Here is a 23,050-nt window from a genome sequence, read left to right on the forward strand (position 1 = left end):
CCCCCCCCCACCCCCAGTGCGGCCGAAGATTCATCTGAGGCTGCTCCGCTGCCCGGCAAAGATCATGTGACCAACAGCGATAAGCGAACTCTAGCTGCACGGCTCGGGTGAGATTAACCCTTTTTTAGTGCTGTAAGTTTCCTCCAGAACAGATGAAGCCTGCAGACATTAATCCTCTCCCAAGTCAGAGGAAGAGGGAAGGTGAAAGCACATGAAGAAAACACCATAAAGACACCAAAGTCAGTGAAGCAGGAAGAGCTGAAACCCTGAGGGAGGAGAAAGAGGAGATGCTTCAAACCTAGAAGCTGGAATTCTTTTGTAAAGCTATGGTGATGTTGTAATTTCGCGAAAGCATGGGGGATTGGAGCATTCAAACTGTAATTGTGAGCAAAAGTACTTGTGCTGAAATAAGCAAATGACAGTAGCTGTAATTTGATGAGTACCCTTGCTCCCAGCGAAGGAGGAGACCTCTATTCTTAGAGATGAAGATGCTCCCAGAGATAGGTAAAGAGAACCTTTGTTTCTGAACAGCTCATCCTTAAAATCGTGCCCCATTAGCTCAAGATTGGACCCTCGAAAACAGTTGTGGGGAAAGCCGTAAGTCAGGGGAAGGGACTTTCACATGAGAGCAGAGAACCAGCCCAGGCAGCTGTCTCACTGTGGCATTGAAGCCATGAGAGAACTGTTTCTTGTGGAGATGTCTCTATAGCATGAGCAGGAGAGACTCCCTAAGTGAACTGAAAAAGATTGTTTTAGAGGTGGTAAACAGATTGAAAATCTCAAGGGTTGTCTTTTTACGTTGTCAGTGGGGGAAGGGAGAAAGGTGGGGGGAGGAAAGTGTTCTGAAGGTTTAGTCTGATTTTTTTTTTTCTTTCTTTTAGGTCTGTTAATAAGCTTCTTTATATTCTTTTATGTTTTGTGCCTGTTTTGCTTTCTCCTAATTCTTATCTCACAGAAGCAAAATAAGTAAATAATGGATATTTTGAACCGAACCACTACAGTTGTGCATTCTTATTATCTCATGAGAAAATAGGATTGTTGAAGCACCTCACTGTGTGCTTGCAGTTCTGCATATTTGTTTTCTATCTCATATGACCTACTTGCTGCTCAGCTCAAGCCCTGTTGGCATGTTTAGCATTACCAGGAAGAGTCTTTTGAAAATCAGAGGTATATAAACTATCTGCCTGACAGTCCTAGTTTGCTGACTACGTTGCTCCTCTTAACTTTCCAGTCCATCACCATCGCCCTGAAAATAATCTTAAAGAATCCTAAAAAAAAAGCCTCATGAAAATTTTGCAGTATTTGATGACCCCTGCACTTCTATGAGAGAATCAGTAAGATTGCACAGGGTTTTTCTAGGCATCTGCCAGTCATGAAGGTAGGTCTACTGATCTTACAACATTTGAATGAACTTGGCTAAAAAAAGTGGCTTATATTCATGCCATATAAACTTACCTGTTTAATAGAAATTTTTATATGAAGCACATCTTTGCAGCTGTGGATGTATGACTAACAAAAATAGAGGCCATGAACTGAAGTATTAGTACATGTGGCTTGCCAAATCTAGACAATTTACTCAAACAGAGAAATAATTTTATGTGGTTTTATTTTTGTTTCTGAAGTTTGGGTTTCACCTAATAGTACAATTAGATATAGTCTCTCTAGTAAGAGATATTTTGAACAATAATGACACTAGGATATAGTATAGCTTATTTGCTTCTGTTTTGCTGAATTATATAATAGATATATTATAAAAATGAGATTGCACAAAATGTGCAAATAGAAAGAAACGTAGAATTTCAAGTGAGCTTGAGGTGAAAAGCTGTTTCAGCAAAAATGTGGTTTTGAGCTAAAATTGGCTGTTGTCATTGCTTGAATACTGTTGGAGAATACAGAACAATGAGGATCCTGTGTTTGATGTACTTTGCACATTTAGATACGGTTTGCACGTACCAACTTAGACCTAAGTGATTGCAGAATCCTCAATAGCACACCAATGGATAATTAGTAGATGGTAAAAAATAACTGCTAATGAAACATGGGTCTTTTTCTGTTGTTGCTCTAAACCTTTTTTAGCTCTTGTCTGTACATAAAGAGTAGGTATTTCTATAAAATCCCCCTGAACTTCCAGAGCCTTCTCAGAAATGACTTTACATGTAAAAATTACCTTTTCTATTACAATGTTTTTCCGTGCTTAGAGAAGATCCACTTTATCACAGAAAATAATGCTTATTACACTTATCACCACATTATGTTGAACTCATTATTTAAGATTGTATGAGATGCATTCCAAAATCCAAGTTTTTTGTAAAATCTCTTCCCTCCAAGTGTCAAAAGGCATTGAGATCAATATTAGACTGAAAATTTTAAGGTGACGTATTCTAAAGTTCACTGAGAAGAGGGAATTAGACAAGAGCAACCATAGTGCCTCATAAAACAGTCTTGCAAATGAGTTATTTTAGGCTGCAAAAGGATTGTAGACATTTGCTAATTATCTTCTGTTGCCAATTGTGTGTTGCTGGACAATCCCAGAACATATGCAAAAGGTCTGCAGTCAGTATACATCATCACTGGCACTTAGGATACTCATTAAACTGGAAGAGATATTCTTTTTTTGGAATGAAAATTCTTATGTCTAAAATGTTGCTGTATATTCATCTGTTGTGACATTTATATGATTGCCTTTTATATCTTCATGGTTTTCTCCCCAATAATAGATTTTCCAGTCAACCACTATGTACCTTCCTGTGAGTCTTATTAAAGAGCCAGGCTAGCTACCTGCCTGTAAATCCATGGAAGTTGTTTTGTATCATTTGCTGCAATATTTTTTTGAAATGCCAGTCTGTACCATAACATGCATAACTGCCTTAGTCCAACAAGGTCCATCTGCAAATGAAAGTTTAGGTGGACTGTAGGTGTTGTCCCTTTCCTGCCCCTGGCAGCTCCAGGAAGTGTCCTGTGCACAAGGAACACCGTTTTTAATATGAAATTTTGCCATCATATGCTCAAAATTGCTGTTCTCTTCTCACCTGGGGTGAGAACATGGCTCCCTCAGAGGGGGGGTTTGAAGTCTGGGCTCCTCTTCCCCTACTTTCTCATGCTATTGGCTTGATGTGTATGGGATTAATAAGCAGATAAAACTGAAGGAGCAGAGAGGGTATCAGTAAAGTGATGCGATTTTACTCAAGACCCTCTTGCCTCAGCCGCTGTGCACACAGGCCATGGGTGCCACACCTCAGCAGGGAGCAGCTGGTGCCTCTCACACATCAGCAAGAGAATTGTGTAATGACTCCAGACAGCAACACCAGCCCAGCCCAGCCCAGCCACCTCACCAGGATTACACCTCTGTGGCCTCCAGCCTCCCCTGCGGCCTGGGGGAGCACAGGTGTAACCCAGCACCTCTCCTGGCCTGGTGGCACTGCCGCTGCTGGGGATGTGGAATGTGGTTTGACCTGACACTTGGGGTGTGGAGGCTGAGACAGCAAGGGGAATCCTCCTCATTTTGACCTGGAGACTGAGCATGTTTGGGATCAGTCCTTGTAACATATTTGTCAATGTTTTCTGGAATTCCAGCCCACCTGATATAGAAAAACAATTTCTCTAATGAGTCAAGCTGAGACCCATCCACTGGCAAATTATCCACACCAGAGAAAGACATAAGTGGTTCAACTCCAGGACAAACTGAGTCTGTTCTGGCCATTGCTTGGTGGCATTTTGGTCCTCTGAAATGAGCTGAGGACATCTTGTAGAAATTCCTCTAGCCTGGGATGTTGCACAAGGCAAATAAGTTATCTGAGGGACTGTCCTGGGGTGATGTTATGAAGCCGCTTTATTCCTCAACCATCCGCTCAATGCCCAAGGACGCTGTGCCTTTAGGATGGACCCGGGGGTGGGGCCGGAGCCACGGACCCGAGGGGGCGTTGAACGGTTCAGCCCAAGGGCTCCAGGGTCTGGGCAGGGCTCGGGAGGGAGTGAGCCGGGAGCACTGTGCTGTTTTCTGGGTTTTCTTTTGTGTTCCAGCTAGGGAAAAGGTTCTGTTGAATTTTCTCTTGTTCTTTTTTCCCTTTCCTTCCCCTTGCCTCACTGCCTCCCTTCCCTCCTTGCCGGTCCAGGGAGCCTGCAGGGGCAGCCCCAGCGGCCCGCGGGGTGGCCCCAGCTGGTCCGAGCCCAGGTGTCTGTTCCCTCTGCGGGAATCTTTTGTATTTTGAGGGGTTTTTTTATCCTGTTCTACCCTGTTTTGTTCGTGTGTTAATTAACAGTTTGTTTTTTTCCACTTCCACTTGCTGTGACCCACTTGTCTTATTGGTGGAGGAAAAGGGTCCTTCCTTCACTCTGGAGTGTTTCCTCCTGAAGTTTTGGTCTCCAAAACCGAGACAGGGACTTTAAAGGTGGAACTATAGTATTCTAGAAGTTCCTATTAAAAATGCTATATGTTGCCACCTATACCTCCATGAAAATTATAAATTAAATAATAGGGGGTACTTAATTTCTGTGTGCTTGAGTTTAAATTTTCTGCTAACATAAGATGTCTCAAGGCAGTGTATTCTGTAATTTACCTCAAAGAGTTTAAAGGGTATGGATGAGGTATTTTTGCCTTTTTTTTTTTATAAACTGATTAAACCCACAAAATTCTTGCCAATATAGTAAAAGGAAAAATGAATCTAACTATGACAGGCTTCATTGTGACAGTATCCTACGGAAAATACTAGTTTATAAGTAATTTATGGATTAATTAAAATAATGAGATTATTTGCTATCACAATAATTTCTTAAAGACAGATAGACTTGATAGTTTTGATGAGTTTTCAAATGTGATTTCATGAAAGACATCCAACTAACATTGAATACTTTTGATGAAGAATTAAGAGTCACTTCCACGTCATTATCTCGAAACGTAGTGGATTCCAGTGTCCAAAATGTGGTTGTTCACCACGGAGCAACCCATAGACCAAGTCAGCTATTTGGCAGACTTTCATCAATGTAAATCTTTATGTAAACTAATTATATAGCCACAGCTTATAAACTTTATAAGAAAGCAATCACCAGACTTGTTTTTCTTGTTGGTTTCAGATATTGAAACTTAACTGTAGACGTTGCAAAATTAATCACTAGGCTAGGGAGTCTATAAACTGTACTGTATTGCATAGACACATAAATTTTCATACTTTTTTCCTTCTTTAAATACCTGCTTTAGTCCATGCATTTTTAGAGTTTGCAAGTAACACACAGGCACACACACACACGCCAAAGCCTAAATAAAACCAGCCCACAGTCAAGCCCTGTAAAATTGTAAGCACAAACTCCATCTTTAAGTATCCAAAAGAAATATTCATATGTACTAAACATCTTGTATCAGGAGGTGGTTCTCTTGCTGTTGTCATAAGTCAGCCCTTCGCTCCTTGTGTCTGCTTCAAATGCTTTTATCTCTGGGAGCATGAGGCTTGCTTCATCCTGCTTGCTTGTCAGCAGGGTTGATGCACTGGATTATAAAAAGCATTCTCCACAACTGCTGCTCACAGGCAGCACTTTTAGCTCTACAAGCACAACCTGCAAGATTCTCTATCAACATAATCATTATTTATCCAAAGCTTTCACAGTAAATTGGAAAGTAAACTAGTCTTTCCTTGGGGTAAATATGCAGAAGCCTTTATTTTATTATTGCTCATGTAGAGAAAGCAGCATTCTCCTCAACAGTGGTAGGATCTGGATGAGGAATACGCCTCATAGCTGTTGCATTATTTCTCCTGGAAGGCAATGACTTGTAGTCCAGTGCTTAACCGAGGATGAACTGGCAGAAAAGCAGCCAATAACTGTGCGTTTTTTATACCATAGGCATATTTTAATTGCACAGTTGTATCCTTAAAGCTGCATCTCCCTTAGCTGAGATATTCGTTGCATTTAACTGGTTTGGCCAAAGCTGCTTCATGTTCCACAAGCAGCTCTCAGAGACTCCCTGGGATCAGTAGCTCTAATTTCTAGAGAGAAAAAAGGCAAGATTTACTGTATGACAGAAACAGGCAGCTGAAGCTTTGGAAAAGACTTGTGACATAAACTGTAGGTCTGCTTATATTGTCTGTTTACTATAAGAGGCCCTGAAATAGGTGGGTGTATACTAATGTAATTAACACAAATCAACAAATAAAGCAAAGGAATTTAAATGTCTTGGCACAATTAGTAGTAGTAGTAGTAGTAGTAGTAGTAGTAGTAGTAGTAGTTAAATTTAAATATTAAATTACTATTATTATTGGATTTTTTATGAGTCTGACATGTTTGGGTACCCCTACCTATGAATGTAATACAGTGGGAGTTTTTTTATTCTTGCAATCCATGGCAAATTTTTCATGTAAAGGTTTGCATGGGTACAAAAGCTTCTAATTTGTGACTAGATTGTATTTAACATCATGCTGAGAGACTTAATGAAAACAACAGTATTAATTAAAATAATAGCTATATCCATTTCTTGTTTAATTGCAGTGGTGCATTTTTAAATCAATTTGTTGAATAAAATATGAAATTAGGGGTGACATTTGTATCATGATGGAATGGAGGTTATGACATACCAATAAACTATTTCACGACACTATTTACGTAGCAGTCCTCTCCTCTCCCCATATCTCCTACAGCTTCAGAACAATCAAGTTTGGTTGTTATAAATTCAAAACCTGATTGATATTAATAGATATCTGGTAAAATGTATACTGTATTCTAATAAGGTTCTCAAATATTGGCTTTGGTTCATTTTGATAATTATTTAAAGAACAATCCTTCTAAATTTAAAGGAAATGAGTAGGGCAACAAATTGAAATGTTGGTTTCTATTCTGCTATCAAGAACAAGAAAACTTCCAGGAGTTTTCTAATTATTAAGAAAGTATTTTGCTTACCACTGCTACCTTAAATTAGACATATGACATTTAGATATACATATGTCTCCACTTGCTGTAATCTTTGTAGGGTCCTCAGCATTTCCAAAAGGTAACTTATCCTACCTGTTCTGTTAGGCTATGCAGGTAGTGTAGATATCTAACTTTCAATGCCCAAAATAAGATTAAATTTATTCATACTGAGAGATATCCAAAATTTCTCTCATCAGATCTTTACTCTCTGAGGTCTATTACATAAGATTATTTTCTGCTCACAAGGATCCTAAATATCCCTTAAAGGCTTTGATTTTTCTTGTTCTTTTTTATTTCTGTTAACAAAGTAACTTTAGTAGCTTCCCTTCATGACAATCAAAAGAGTTGCAAAACTCACTCTGTAAACTCTGGGTTTTTTTCCTGAGACCCCAGGAAATACAACCACCCAGATATGCATACATTTTAGCACATAAGTAAGAATTTCTCAAAAATAATTGTTTGTTCATAATGATGTGAATGCTCTAAAAAAATTTCATTGGAATGAAAAACAATCACTGAATTCTTTGCATATTTTATTTTTCTTTTTGATTTCCAACTCACACACATCTGGCATATTTTACATCTTTGCAATAAAACATGGTTACAATAGCTTAAGGAATTTATATATCCAAAATATTTCACCATGATCTCAAGATGAAATGAACTTGTCTTCCAGATGTTCAATAGTCTCCCAATTCTAAGCTACGAACTCAAGATATTGCTTACAGACAGGTGATGAATAACTTAATCATTAGGTTGATCCCCATGATTTCCGAATCTTATAAATACAAACAACAATGGAGAAGGAAATTCAGGGCTAAACTTACTAATACAAGGTGGATAACAAATAAGTAATCACATCAATAAATAATGATATGTTCCTGGTGCAAAGTGCCAATACAAAGAATCCATTATCTTTTTAAATAAATGACTGCAAGTGAGTGTAAATTCTGAGAAAATTACATTCCTGTTACATGCCTCATAGCCCTACCGACACAATATGTACATCTATGACAATACAGTCACCAAATATACAAAGAAGAAACATGAATTAAAGTGTATATACCCCTGGCTGTGTAATTTGATCAGTAAAATGTGCAGAAAATTATTCTGATATTATTATCATTACGGTATTGTAAAAGACGAAGTGCCTTAGTCTGAGTGGCTTCAGGTGAGATTTTCAGAAGAACTGAAAAGAACAACCTCAGTCACCTTTAAAATGAAGCTAAGGCTGTCAAATAAACCAAGCTCCTCAGATTAAAAATAAGGGGGGAAAAAAAACCAGTGGGAGCTCTCTTGCCCATGATTTATATGCCAAATGTTAATAATCCAGAAGTATAGCACTTTGTCTGTATTGGGAATCATTAAGCATAACAAAGCATTAAACTGAACTTCCCTCTTTGCTCCCTTTCTGTCTAGTCTTTGAATTTAAAAGGGAGGAAACTAATTTCTATTGTATAAAGTATAAATATGGCAAATGATGGCTTTTTATCCAAATGCTTTGTGAGCAGAACTCCACTTAAGAGGGGTAAACTTTAGATTCAAAAAGTGAAAAATGTGTTGGTGGAAATGTCAGAATTACTGTTTGCTCCCAAATTCAACCCTTTAACACAAGCTGTACCCTTAGGCAGATCTCCAGTCTGATTTGTGTGAATGCACCTGTTCCTTCAAGACATCAGGTTTAAAGTACATGCAAGTTGTAACTCCACAATAAAATTAAGAAACAGTTTTGTTCTTTATACAAGGTTTTACTTTTACAAAAGTATCCCTTTAAAGTTAAGATGTGCATCTGATGTACAAAGTATCAAACATATTTTTTTAATCTCAGCTTGAAAAGAGGCTGGAGATGGGATGCATGTTAGGTTCAAAGCCTAAACATTGAAATAACTGGACACAAGGTTTCCCAGAATTTTCAAAAGTCTCTTGTGGCGCATCCTACTATCTTTTCTCAATAAACAAAGATATATGAAATAATTACCAAAACATTTCCTAATTCATATAATTTACATGATACAAGCTTGCTTTTCAGCAGCTGGTGTTCAGTTGTGAAAAAACACACAAAGTAAAATGGTTGCTGACTACAATGTACAGCTATTGCTGGGTGTAATGGAATGTACAACGGAGGTCAATGCAGACGTGGTTTTCCACCAGAGACTACACCTTTCTTTGCAGCCCTTGTGCTCTCAGCTTTACCTGGGCTTTCAGTTCTTCACTGCACTTCAGTATCTGTTCTGATGTTCATAATGCCACCGGTTAAAATCTATATTAAAAGCTACGATGCTGCCAGAAGCCATGCCAGTAATCAGAGTTCTGAAAAAGATATCAAAGATGCTGATGTTAATTCTCTTTTGCCATCTTGAGCTATGGTTTGTCATAAACAGAAAAAGCTAAAAGAACAAGGCCCTTTTTGCAACACTGTCTGCAGTTCTCAAACTCTACATGTTTAACAATCTGAAATGTATCACAAACTTTTGCAATTGTTTTTAAAGCATTGGTTAACAGCCACTACTGCACTCTGAGCCAATCTGACTATTCCTATGTTCTTAAGTTAATGCAATTTCAGTCACATATTGCTAGTTGAGTGTCTGGCTTACTGACTTCAATGAAATAACACCTCACCTTAATGTTAAGTGCTTGTATTGTGAGACTCAAGTATCAGAATAAGTGTTGAGTCAGACAAACTAACAGGAAAACAACTGGAGTAATTGTTTTGTACACATCCTGTTAACGACTCCATACCATAAACTTAAAGCTCATGAAGATGCATACTTTGTGGAATTTTAGCATTTATATACAAATATGCATGACAAATTCACCTCTGATCATGAGACAGATCCATAGCTCTTATGCCAGCATCACAGCCAGGGTAAATATAGAGCTGCTTGAAGTCACAGGCTTGCCATACTTCCACTACACCATTGTCTCCTCCTGTCACCAGGTTCTGCCCATCACTGCTCAGGAGGATGGCCTTCAGGAGAAAAACAAAATCCCAAGCACACAGTTAGCTTTTATGGAAATGGATCAACATTAAAAAAAATTGAATAGACTTAAAGCATTTCTCATATTTTGCCCACTTTAAATTTGAAGCAAAATGTTCCCTCTCCTCTTTCTGTCTAGCCCAAAAATAAATCAACAAATTTTGTATCACCAAATTTTAAAAACAATTGTGTGGTATAAAACATGATAGATAACAGAAAAGCTCTTTGACTGAATCTGCCAATACTTGAGTTCAGCACATTTCTACATGCCATAATTTGTTCTACGATACTCAGTGCTATCACTACCACCTAAAGCAAAGCAGTGATCTGTATTGCTAATGCTGCTTCAAGTGCTAGTGACGGAGCAGAGCCCTGAAGGCATGAATTCATGTCTTGGCTAATAAATGAAGAATGAGGACTTTTCAGAGCATTTTGTTTCAAAGACATATTTCCCACTGAAACTTAATTCCAAGCAAAAATTCTGAGAATATCATGGGCTCATAAACTATTTGTTCTTATTTATTCTGGAAAAGCTTAAGTGCATTTTCATATTTGGAGATGGTGATGAAAGGATATGTGTTTGAATGGTTTAACCTGGAGGCAGCAATTTTACGTATATGATTTCCTCTAAACTTTATGGCAAATAAATTCAATTTATTTTAATAAATAAAGGCAAAAGACAACAAATGCTTGTTTGCATTTAGATTTACCCTGGTTGAATCATTGATCTCCATCTGAGCTAAGAGTTTGCCATTAATGCTGAAATTAAGCGAGGGTACAGGCAGTTTTCTGTTCCTTCCAGGGCTCTCAGCAAGTCTCCAGTAATTGTGTGTACTAGGCAAGGACCTTCTGTATATGAAAATATAATATATCATACATTTATTGTTTATACAAATGATATAGTCTGTGCATAAAGGCAATGCATAATACACATTTATATCACATTAGTGCTGCATAGATATAAAAAGCTGCAATCTTTAAGAATTTAAAATGCACAACAGAAAACAATATGCAAGGGGTTGCATGTTAAGAAAATGAATACAACATGCCTAGAAGTGTATTGTTTACTTAGACTGGTAGGAGTTTTCCTTGCTTTGTCTTCTAAAACAAAAACTCTTCCGAAGTTTTCAGAAGCTTCACTCACTGATTTTCTCCAACAATATGATCTCTCTTTAGGCTGCCCATTCACATCAAACAGACATGGCCCTATCAGCTACTAGTGGGAGCAACTCCCATAGGGCATGTAATCATATGAATGCATATTTCTCCTATAGACAATGGCAGTTCCTGTATATCCTCTCCCCCAATGAATATATGATATGCATAGATTTCAGTCCTGATTTGTTTCAGCAGTGGGAGTCACATGAAAGCCAACAGAGTTACAATTATACTTGGACTATAAGAGATTTTAGGAGATCACACTGTAACTCCATTTTCTCCAGAGAGATTTTAATATGAGATTTTAATGTCTTTTTATTACACTCATAAAAGAAAAAACAGCTATGAAATCTGCAATGTACATGTTAAGATGCAAAATTAAGCTTATTTACTTTTCAAGAACAATGAGAAAAATTTTTTGAAAGTGAGATCCATATTCCTACTAAGAAAAAGTCTCTTCTCTGATAAATGTAATGAGTCACAGGAAATTCTAAATGTTTTCTTTTATGAATCACAGGATAATCCTGGACAGCACAGTAATCTCTTCCTTATACAACTGGTTCATGACCCTGAAAGTAAATTCATATTGGCAGACTCAGCCACCTCATGTTAAGTCTTACTAACTTTTCTGAAATTGACACAGCAGCTGGGTTTGCCCAGGTAGAATGAATCAGCATCTGTGCATTTATCTGTGAACCCTCTGATACAGGCTTTTATCTGTTTCAGCTTTGAAAATAGTGAAGTGCCAGGATGTTACAAAAAGTGATACCTTCCCCTTTAGAATAATTACCTTGTTAGATTTTTCAAAAGTGTCATACCTTTATAGCTGAATGGTCATGGGCCCAAAAAGACACATCTGATTTAGGATGCCACTGTAAGGACATACAGACTGACCACTGTTTTTTGCGTTTGTTGGGTAAAAACATGAAAACATCAACCTGATGCACAAGATTTTCCTCAGAGGAGTCCTAAATGTGCTGTCTTCCTGCTTCAGTAGGTTCTCTAGTGCTGCATGTGTCATCACAGTGCCACAGCCAGCTCCAGAGGAACAGCTGCCCACCAGGAAGCACAGGCTGAGCTCAGACTGGATGGCAGGGCAACTCAGCACTGCCATGAGATGCAATCTAAGAAGCTGGAAAGGGACTGAAAAGAACAGATCTGAAGAAAAAGCTTTTAAAAAGGCATCTCTCGGAAAATAGCAATTTAAAAAAAAATATTTTCCCTCTGCATTTTTTATATGGACCAGAGTTTCAAAATGAAGAACATGGGCAGACTACTTCAAGAGACAGACTGGGCCTCTATTTCTCTTGATTAATTATAAACATATTCTGTATTTGATTTAAAAATATTTGGTTGTCCATCAGTTTTTACCTCTAAAAGGTGTAAGTTACCAAAGAAGCATATACTTAATGAATCAGAAGATAACTGAGTACAGATTCCATCTATATTACGAAGAGGAAATTTGCAAAAAGATAGTTGGACAGGGTAGACTATTATGGCAACCAGAGTGCATGAAGCTGCCTTAAAGGGTAAGAAATAGCAGTGCTTCAAGAAAAAAAAATTTAGCTCCAGCATCACTGTACATTTTTTTCACAAATGTCTTGACTTTGCCTATGACTGTTATGTAGTATGCCATTACAAGAGTTAATGACCCATTAGGATTTCCTGTTAAAAATGGCTTTACTCAAAAGTTTCACACTCAGCTTTAAAATTAAATGTTGAGCTCCAAGGCAGTATAAAAAGCAATAACCCGGGAGTCAGCTGTGAGCAAAAGCCGGCAGAGCAAGCATCACATCCTTCTTACCCTCAGAAACAGCAAACTTAAGAATGAGTACAAAGATATCCATGGGGATGACTAAAACAGGCATCACTATAGATAGAGAAAGCAAGTCACTGGATGTGGATGTAGGACTACAGTGGAAATTAGACAGGAAGACATATAAGGAAAAAGGAAATACAAGGGTGATACAAAGAAAGGAAGTAAGAAGGGAGAAGAGATGATGCAGCACAAAAGGAACTAAGAGAAAGGGGGAGAGGGAGAGGCAAATAGAAAAGGAAAAGAGAAAAAGATGTAGTTTGACAAGTTAAGAAGCTGAAAGAGAGAGGGCAGGGGGGGAAGAAAAGTGGACACAGAATTAAAGAGAAGTAGGAGAAGATGGGCAGAAGGAGTAAAATGGAACATAAATCAAGGAGAAACAGAGTAAGGAAGGATTAAGCTAACATTCATTGAGGCTGGTGCTTTATTTACACTGATTACCAGTTATCCAGGATATTGCTGCAGGCTTGGAAAAGTATTTTGAACACTTGTGTTAGCAATTGTTGGGTACTCTGGATTCCATAGACAAATAACAGGGAGAACCTGCAACGGCTCATTATTTAGAAAACATCACAAAAAACCACTGCTGGATAAAATGCTGCACACAGCTCCAAAGCAAACTGATCCTGCTTCCCTAGAGAGTGAGGTCAGTCCTAAAAACTACCATTCAAGGTGGAGAATTTGGAGCTGGCCCTCCCTGATATACATGTCTCTATCAACAGGTCTCTTCAAAATCACTAGATGTCATTAGAATTATTGTATACATTTTTATAAAATACTCTTCCAGGTCTGGGCAAAATAGCTGCATAGACTGATGGTCAGAAGGAATGATGAACTTAATTTGTGCCTAAACACATAAGTGCAGATAGTAAATACCAGTTTTCAGAGAAAACTGCTTCAGAGTCTCCTAGAATTACAACACACCTTAAGGATAATTAAAGTATATGTGGCTTGAGGGAAGTCTGAGAAGTACCACTAAAAAAGACTCTAAAAATGTTAAGACTTAAGCCTTAAAAACATTTCTGACCTTTAGCACCACTGATAACAAGTCCTAGCTCTGCACAGACTGACACGCAGACAACTTCATGGTCATGACCAGTTAGAACAGCTCGAGGAGCTGGATAATCACCTGTAAAAAAAAAAAAAAGTGAGAAAAGCAAAGCAAGAAAAAGAAAACAATAGGGAATGACAAATCAGACATGATTTATCAACAAAAGAACTTTGCTATAATTTGCTTGAAATCATTAAGCGTCAGAGAGGTGCGGTGTGATTAAATATCTCATATTTAGGATACCGAGCAAAATATATTAAGACATCATAAAGTTTCAAAACCCCAGCTACCCAATGCATTAATGAATTAATTAAAAGAACACAATGTGTGGTGCTATTGAAAGCAGCGGTAATGTAAAGATCTGCTATTGAACATATATGTCTCCAGACTTACGACATGAACCTAAAGAATTGAGGATGTGCCTTTAATAGTGATCATAATTTGTTTCATGAAACTGGGGGTAGGAAAAGAAGAGAAGAAGAACAACACTAGAAACATGCTACTGCTGCATAGATAATACTGATTCAGAGACACGTGGAATGGTCAGAAATTAAAATATGCCTAAAATGGTATAGGTATACATTATTTTATATATTATATATATTATATATATATATATGTACATATATATATACTCAGGACTGAAATATATTTTGGTTTGGTTCCAAACAAGTGGGCATTTATGGAGTGTTTATATGACAAACAACAACATTTTTGTTGTTTCTAATAATAACAGATGCTGGCAATCTAATTGCTTAATATTTGATATTGCTCTGCCAGGCAAAAAAAGTCAACTGGCAACAAAAAATTAGCAACTTGCTTTATAACACAGAGTTCACATCATTATATTTGCATTGTACAAATCAAGTACAGAAAATTGGGAAATTCCAAAGGACTGGAGTTCTGCCAGTGTAGTTCAAATAGTAAAAGAAATGACCTAGGGAACTATAGATAAATTACTGCAATGTTAGTTCTATATAAAATAAAATGGTTAATCCACACTTCTGTCAACAAGAATTGGAAGTAAAAATCTCATTAATACCAGTCACCATGCTGTGCTGGACTAGAAGTCTTGTCTTACCTGGTTTTGATAGGATGAGGGTTACAGTTGGTAAAATATGAGCTACATATAGGGATTTTGGAAATCCAGGTTCGGAAATCAGCTTTCAGTTAGGAGCTGGAAATTGATTCTAATCAAATATTAACCAGTAATATTATCTATGGGATAATATAAATCTTTGCTGGTAAGATAGGCTTGTAATAAAATAATTGATGCAAAGTTTCATGGGCAACTGTACAATGACAAGAGAAAGCCATTATTATATCATTATTATATCATTATTATATCATTGCCCAGTTAAATAAAAAAATAGAAAAATGTGTTTTATTTCTTTTCAATGCAGCCAGGTGAAAGTTGATGATTCTGGACAAGCACAAGCTCTGTTCACTGGAGAGGAGATTCTGTTCTGGAAGGAAGCAATATAGAGTAGGATTTATGGAGCCAGAAAGAAAAACTCCCTCAATGTGAACTTTCAGTGCAATACCTTAGATCAGCAAATAGGAGGCAAGAACTACTTTGCCACTGAAGACCACAAAGATGAAAGGCTTGTAGCCACATTTACAAAAATGAGCTCAAAGGAGGGCCACACAACTGATAGAGTAGGAGAGGAGGCTGCACAGTGTTTGAAGTGTTTTCTCTGTTCACTGCATAGGCAGCAAAGTGGTAACTGGACTCTGCTAACTGGGAGACACAGGCATAAAAGATGCCCAGTAGCCCAGAAATTTATCTTGCAGCTAATGGCACAGAGAGGTCTAATGGGTGAATGGCTGCACACATTTCAACTCTGGAATAAAATGCAGTTTCCTAACTGGAAATACAGTTAAACACTAAACCAGAAGGGAACTACCTGAGTAGCTAAAAAGTATTGCATGAGTTTTTGAAAGATATGCATTAGGAATGGAGGCTTGGATAGACTTTTGTGGGTGAGTGAATTTAGTCTTCTTTTATTGCAGACACTCACATGATATAAACAGTTAATGAAATGGCTACCTGGGTATGTGACTTGGAAGGATGTTCCAGACTCCTTCTACTCTAAAGAAGAGAAATATTCTGAATTCCAGTTTGCATTTGTTCTTGTCTACCTAGCACCTCTTCATTCTTGTGTTAGCATTGTCCTTTAGCTTCAGGTCTTCTTCTCTAGCATTTTCCCCACTTATGTGCTTAAAGAATAAATCACCCTTTTTCATCTTTCCTTTTTAGTCTATTGACCAAACCAAACCCTTATAAACTCCTTTGAAGGGAGGGGCTTGCCATTTTTTAGCCATTGTAGCAATCCATTTCTTTGCCTATCTATCTTTAAACTCATTCTTTAAATTTGGGTATCCAGAGATGTATAGGTCCATAGTTCTTAAACATTCAGCATGAATCTCCAGTTTTTCTTGTCAAACCCTAACATCTTCTGTCATCAAAATTTAGTAACAATTCCATGTATTGTAATATCTTTCTGAACAAGATGAGAACTACCAACCATGGATTTACAGACTTCAGTTTTGGACACAATAGTACAGGGTCTGTCAATCTAACAGGTCTTGTTGTTCCAATGTACAGACACATTAAAAATTTCTTACCTCTAATGCAAACAGCTACCTCAATAAGTCCTAGTTTCCCAAACTATAATCTAGACAGCAAGAAAAAAAATCTTTTTGGTCTGGAAACTGAAGATGTGAACTAAAAACTGAGCTCTACCACTAGGGAAGGATGGATGTCAGAAGAAAGATCACTGTGTATCTCATTAAAGATGGCTATACTTTGATTTTTATCATTTCCCCATCAACACTGCCATTGAGAATCCCATCTTTCAAGGTTTTGTTTTCTCCAAGTGAATAACATAAAAAAGAAAAAAAAAGGCAATTAACTAAGTTCAAAAATTTCCACATTTTTTTTTCTTCTGTATGTCCTGGAAAAAAAGAGGATTATGCTCAATGGCCATCTTGGCTCAAGCTCTGATTACAGAGGTGTCATCAGACTGCATCATCAAACTGGATGGCTGAAATTATTAAATGGCTAAAATTTTTGAAAGGAAAAGAAATAACGCAGTTTTCAAAGGAACATTTTCCTCAGTTTTTCCTAGGAAAGTCTATAATATCAAGGAACTGTAAAACTCCAGAATACACAAAATAAGCATATTTTATTGACTTCTTGATTTATAAAGGAAAATGCTTATAAGGAAGAACTTCCCTGAAACATAGATCTGTGAATCTTATTTTGTCCAGTTTTTCAGTAAATACAAATTAATAATGGAATATCAATATTAAGAGTAACAGTCCAACAGTAATTGAAAATGGGATTTTTCCCCCTTAGGGCTCAAAAAAAAATTATTCACTGAGCTTTCTACAGAAATAGCTGTGGCATGAACCTCAGTCATATTACATTTTATTGCTAAGGAAAGAAGCTGTGAACTCCAGGAATCATTCAAAATCTAGCAAAATATTCTGTCACTGTCATATCACCACTGATAGATGCAGCCAGAGGTCAAAGGCTGCAGCTCTAAGGGAATTTCAGGTGAAAATATCCTACCTAAGAACTGAGATACCATCACTGTAAACTCCCTGTAATTTCCCCAAAGGAGCACCTTTGAACTGAATTACTAGAGGGCAGAAGGAAAAAAAATGTGCTGAATCTCCAAACAAGTAAGTTTTTCTAGAAAGTCTAAAATAAAACACATCTTTCCTTCTTGCTGAAGAATGTAATGCTTAATATTATTGTAAGGTTCTTCGGGAACAGATGATGCTCTTGCATGACAAGGAAAAAAAGAAGAGGGAAAGGAAGACAAAAGACAGTGTTACTATCTCTCTCATGCTGTCCTTTTCCAGGAATTATGTACAGATTTCCATGGGGACACATCTAGGAGCCTTCTGTATAAACAAACATGAGACCACATGGCAAATTTTAGCTTCCATTTCATCTCTCACTTTGACAAAAGCAAGTCCAAAGCTATACTTGAATTACGTGCTGAAAAGAATTTACTTTGCTATTTGCTTTACTGTTAGGACTTTTCAGGGGATACTCATCAGAAAACAAAATCTTAGAAAATACAATGGCTTCCATGGAAGTAAAACTGTAAGAGCCTTCTCAAATTTTTACTGTCAGAAAAAACCATCTTGGAGTTTGATGAAAAGATAAGGCTACAACCAATAAATACGAATATCTCAAACCAGAAAATAGTTAATAACAGTGTCCACAAGATCAGGGAGTGAGCAATGGATATAAAAGAAGGATTTCTGACAGAAAAATATTAATATATTCAGAATATTCCCAGCTCTAGGAAGCAGAGCTGATTTATTTGCTGAGGAACGTTGTATATAGCTACAAACAATTCACCCAGGTCAGTGGGCTTTTGGGTACCTTGCACCAATCCAGAGTCCAGAAGGTAAAACATAGTGGAGGACTGGAAAGTATGGATTTGTAGCATCTCTTCCTATCCCCTCCACTAAATTACTGTGGGATCTTGGGCAAGTTGGTGAACCATCCTGCACTGTACAATCCCCATGGAGTATGCAGCAAAGCATGGGCACAGACATCTGTTGATAAAATACTAGAGATAACTGCATTATCTCAGGTGGATTATTGGCTCTTTTACCTTTACATAGCAGCCTTAGCAGAGAGATGTCTTTGGCAACCAGAGTAGAGATGGTGCCAGTAAAAATTACAAACTAGTTTTCAAAGAGCTTCTGCTCTGGCAGAACAGTGCTAAGATACTGTAATTCAAAAATTTATACCTAAATTTTACAAACTTACGAGTACCATAATAACTCCTTAAACAGACCAAGTGGAGAGCACGTGTGCCCATGGCTTATGCAGGACCTTCAGACAGCCATCCAGTCCTCTTGGTGCAGAGCACACCAGTGACTATTTTTAAACTGCTGCCATTTCAAGGTTAAGCTAGGGCATATTAAAATATAGAGGGATATAAAACAATAAATGAATGTTCTGAGTTCAGAATAACTACTCTTTCAAGACATAATCCTGCAGAACCCTTGATGTTCACAACTTCAAATTGTTTCAAAATTATGTCATGTAAAAGGAACACAAAGAGATATACTTCATGACAGACACAGAAATAAATGTATATTGACTTGACAAAGATTTTTTGTGGTAATGTTTACCCTCCCTTTCAGATATATACTGAATGCACTCAGTGGGACAGGATGAATTGTTAGCACCTGTGAAGATTATGTTATAATGCTAAACAAACCCATCTTATGGCTTATAGACAATATTTTCCAATGGTCAGCACAGCTGCTGTTAGAAAAAGTGGAGTTAACTCCCACACCTCTTGTGACCATCGTCTTGGAAGCTACAATAGGTAATGAGAAATGTCAAGTCCCAAGATCGAAGAAATTTCAGGCTCTAGGGAAAAAACAGGGATAGCATTGATCCTTTTAAAGAACACCAGTCAGAGGGTGAATGTAATATATTGCATGGAGAGGCTCAAGAGGATAAGCGGCCAAGTCTAACATACTTACCTGACAAAAAATTCAATCAGCCTTTAGCACAAGCTGCCTAGACTTCCTTTCTTTCATGCAGGAGTCTGATTCCAATTAAAGTGTGCAAATTAATTTTTATCACTTCCAAATTAGTTTCTGAATTTGTGTCTGTTTCAGATAAAAGCGTCTGTCCCTCACTTTTCTGCAATTCTATCATCCACTTTGGTATATCTGTTCAAAGACTCTGAGATAATTCTCATTTTCAAAGTCACTTGTTTGAAAGAGACATTCAATAAAGTAATCATAAAATATAAAAATAAAACTGCTATAATGATACATGTTGAACTCCAGGGCATATCATGTACTCTCTTTGCTCCTTTTTGTGATGACTAATACAGTTTCCAAGTGAGAATAAATTTGTATACAAATTAGTGCTCAGCTAAAACAAATCCCTATATATCATAAGAGAAGAAAAATCAAAACACAAATTGTCAAACTCCATCACAATAATTTTTCTATTCAGTCTCTGAGAACTGCAAAGATTTACATTTCCCATATCACTTCACACAAATAAAAAAAGCAACCTATGTCCTTTGCATGTGCCATGTCTCACTTAGAGAAAACAGATACCTTTCACTGTTCTCGCAACTGCAGCAGATTTATATAATGTGGTCATCAACTTAATAAGGTGCAGATTCAGATTAGCTATTTCAGATGGGCAGTTTTGGCTTAGAAAGTAGATATCTGACCCTGGCAAGAGGACTTAGCTTCATTCAGTCCAGTGTTTTTCCAAAAGGTGGTACTTAAGTAAGCAAGGATAAAGAAACAAAGGGAAGTTCAAACATACATACAGCCTGCATTCAACTGCCCTTCAGCCTACAGGAAATCATGCCGCATCGCTTACTTTCCAGAAGCATTCCCAGACACCAGCCTCTAGTCTAATCTAAACAGGACCTCCAACATCACCACTGTTGGAGCTTAGCAATGGCATGGCCATGAAAGCGATGTTGAACTAGAGAAAGTACAAATAGGGACAAGATTTGTGCTATATGTTGCTGTTGAAGGTATGCAGCATATCGCTCCTGATTTCTTGATTTATCTCTATATCCAATCATCATGACATGTAAGATCCATAAATAAGAGCCTAGAAAAGAATTTTGCTTTCTACCAAATCTGGAGGTTCACAGGGGCCTCTCCTATGTTAATTTATAGCTGATAGTCAGCACATGCTTGTGAACATGGGAATGAGAGCTTTAATTGCCCCAGTCTCTAGAGGTCAAGAATGTAGTCCCCCACTTCCCAAACAAACACTCTAACCAGAAGAAGATTTCCTACTAGCTATTTCATAAAGCTACTGTGTGGAAAACATTGCATTTAAAATCTGGTAAAACTTCACTCTTCTCACAGTGATTGTGAGAAGTTTCAAGATATTGTGACAAATGCAAACTAAACCAGAAACTAATTTTTGATGCTTGCTGTAGAATAAAAGTGATAACTTAATAAATGTATTGATTAGAAAAAATATTTTTAAATTATAAAATGAAGCTTACCATGCTCTCATAGGCAAGTTTTCAACTACTGAGCTAGAGCAATCATTTGTATTTTTTCTCAATTCTCCTCTTTAAACAAGAGCTGGTTCTGTATTTCCCACAGACACAGCTGAGGTGACCCTGAGAATACGCCTGTACAGGTATTTCAGCAGAAGGTTCTACAGAAGTCTGACAGGTTAGGTTACTGACACCCGTGTTGTTTAGTAAAGATTATATCTATCTCATGGTCTCTGGAATATGGAATTTTAGCAGAATCTGTAAGAAGTTTGATCTGACAATCTTTTGCCTGAGAGTATTTCACAATAATGATTGTGATTGCTATGTTTTCAAATGAAATGGTATCTACATTTTTCTGTACATATGTTACACTACACAAACTGTTTAGGACTGGGGGTTTGCTTTTTCTCCTCTTTAAGATTTTCTGAAACAACTGAAGTTCCTTTTGGTAATTGGAGGTATTGAAGCTGAAATTGGTAGTTAACTGTCTTTCAGCTTAAAAGATAATTATAAAGTCAAGCATCTAACCCAGATAATTACTATACCTGACATTTTTCTTGGAGTTCTTCACCTTCTTATATCCTGTGGTATAAAACACCCTATCTGTGTCTCCAGATGACAGCTTTTAAAAAAATCAATACCCCTTTTTTCCCCTCTGAAAATATCATCTACATCTTTCTGGAAATTCATTCTAAAGATGTTAAGTAATTGGATTTGACCCAGATTGATCATACCACTTTCATTTTTCCTACAAGGTAAGTCCTAACCTTCTAACAGCAACTATAGAAGAGTAGACTAGGAAATATTTCTTTACTACTTTGGTGGCTTTAACTAGGTAAAACTTCAAACGTATTTTCATGAGGATTTTTGGGAAAGCTTCACTCTTGAAAATTAGTTTACAGGGAATCTTAGTCACATGACATGACAATTCATGTCTGCTCGTGGTAGTGACCAGAAACTGCCAGTCATTACTTCAGCAGAAACACGTAGTAATTGTAGAAGTTGTTAAAGGCCCTTTTTTAAAAGGTCCTTTGTTTTTGTGATCTATCCCCATTAATGTATGTTCATGAAAAGTCAAAGTAGCTGTTAATAATATGTTTCCAACAAATGTAGTTTTGGTTATAGTACAGTACTAGTATATAATTAGCATATCCATGGTAGCTTTAATCCAATGAATAGAGATAGCATTAACAGATATGCCATCATTCTTCTTCAGCATGAGTCTTCAACATGTCTTCAACATAAATATTAAAAAATCGTATCAATATATTTCAAAGCCACCACAGTGGTCTTGGGTATTAGTCTTCTTGAGTTCTGTTACCATGCCTGTAAGATTTCATTAGACTGGACATGACTATCTGCAGCACAGTCTCTTACTAATCTGACTGTAAGGCTTTGTCTTCAGCAAAACAGTGCCTTATCCATATAGAGGTAGGGACAGAAAGCAAATCATACAAGTCATTTTTATTTTCATTTATTTCTGTCAGCCAGGTCATTTCCTTCCTTTCATAAAATTAAAGATCTCCAAGGCAGACACTTCCAAAGTTAGGCAGCTAAGATATTAAACCTGAGATACCAAAAAGTACAACTTCTGTGCATTCAGATATGTAAGTGATGACAGAACAATACCAGAACTAGAATAATTTTATCTGGAAAAGAATTGAAGCAGTCTGTATCAGCCAGAAAGGAGATGCTAATTGCAAGGCTGTCCAAGCCCTTTGTAATCAAAGGAGGTAATGTCTTACATTTTTTTTCTTTAATGAGAGTAGAAAGCTCTTTTTATTTTCCTCTTAACATAGAAATTACTAATACTTTATATGAATCACACAGGCATTCAAAGAAGAAAAATGGCATCAACCTAAACAGTCTGCTCAGACATGAAAATCCTTGTCAGACTGAATTTATCCACATTGGAGAATTACATACTAAAAAAGTCATGGAATATAGGCAAAGATATTAGAGAAATTTATTATTGGAACACAATTTTATTTTTTCCCCTCTATTTCCTCTGTTATTTGCTTTGTTAAAAGCAAGCAAAATCTGGTGAGAAAGTGAGGCTTTTATCTGTCTCCCCTTTACTCTGCTTACAGACAAATGGAAAAACATCAGAATTCAATAA

General features: G+C 37.1%; 1 protein-coding gene across 8 annotated transcripts in view; it reads right to left on the reverse strand.

Annotated features, from left to right (window-relative positions):
• Window positions 1-7,410: 7,410 nt before the first annotated feature.
• NBEA (neurobeachin) overlaps window positions 7,411-23,050 on the reverse strand; it is a 388,857-nt gene continuing 373,217 nt past the window's right edge. For all 8 annotated transcript variants that reach the window (XM_017731325.1, XM_017731319.1, XM_017731324.1 and 5 more), the window contains 4 exons: window positions 13,874-13,975; window positions 10,583-10,721; window positions 9,711-9,862; window positions 7,411-9,204 (listed from right to left, as the gene is read on the reverse strand). In XM_017731325.1, the coding sequence (XP_017586814.1) occupies window positions 10,612-10,721; window positions 13,874-13,975 (212 nt within the window). In that variant the 3' untranslated portion in view covers window positions 7,411-9,204; window positions 9,711-9,862; window positions 10,583-10,611. The remainder of the gene's footprint in view (window positions 9,205-9,710; window positions 9,863-10,582; window positions 10,722-13,873; window positions 13,976-23,050) is intronic.

This window comes from Corvus brachyrhynchos, unplaced genomic scaffold (assembly GCF_000691975.1).
Source record: "Corvus brachyrhynchos isolate BGI_N302 unplaced genomic scaffold, ASM69197v1 scaffold103, whole genome shotgun sequence".
NCBI classification, from domain to species: Eukaryota; Metazoa; Chordata; class Aves; order Passeriformes; family Corvidae; genus Corvus; species Corvus brachyrhynchos.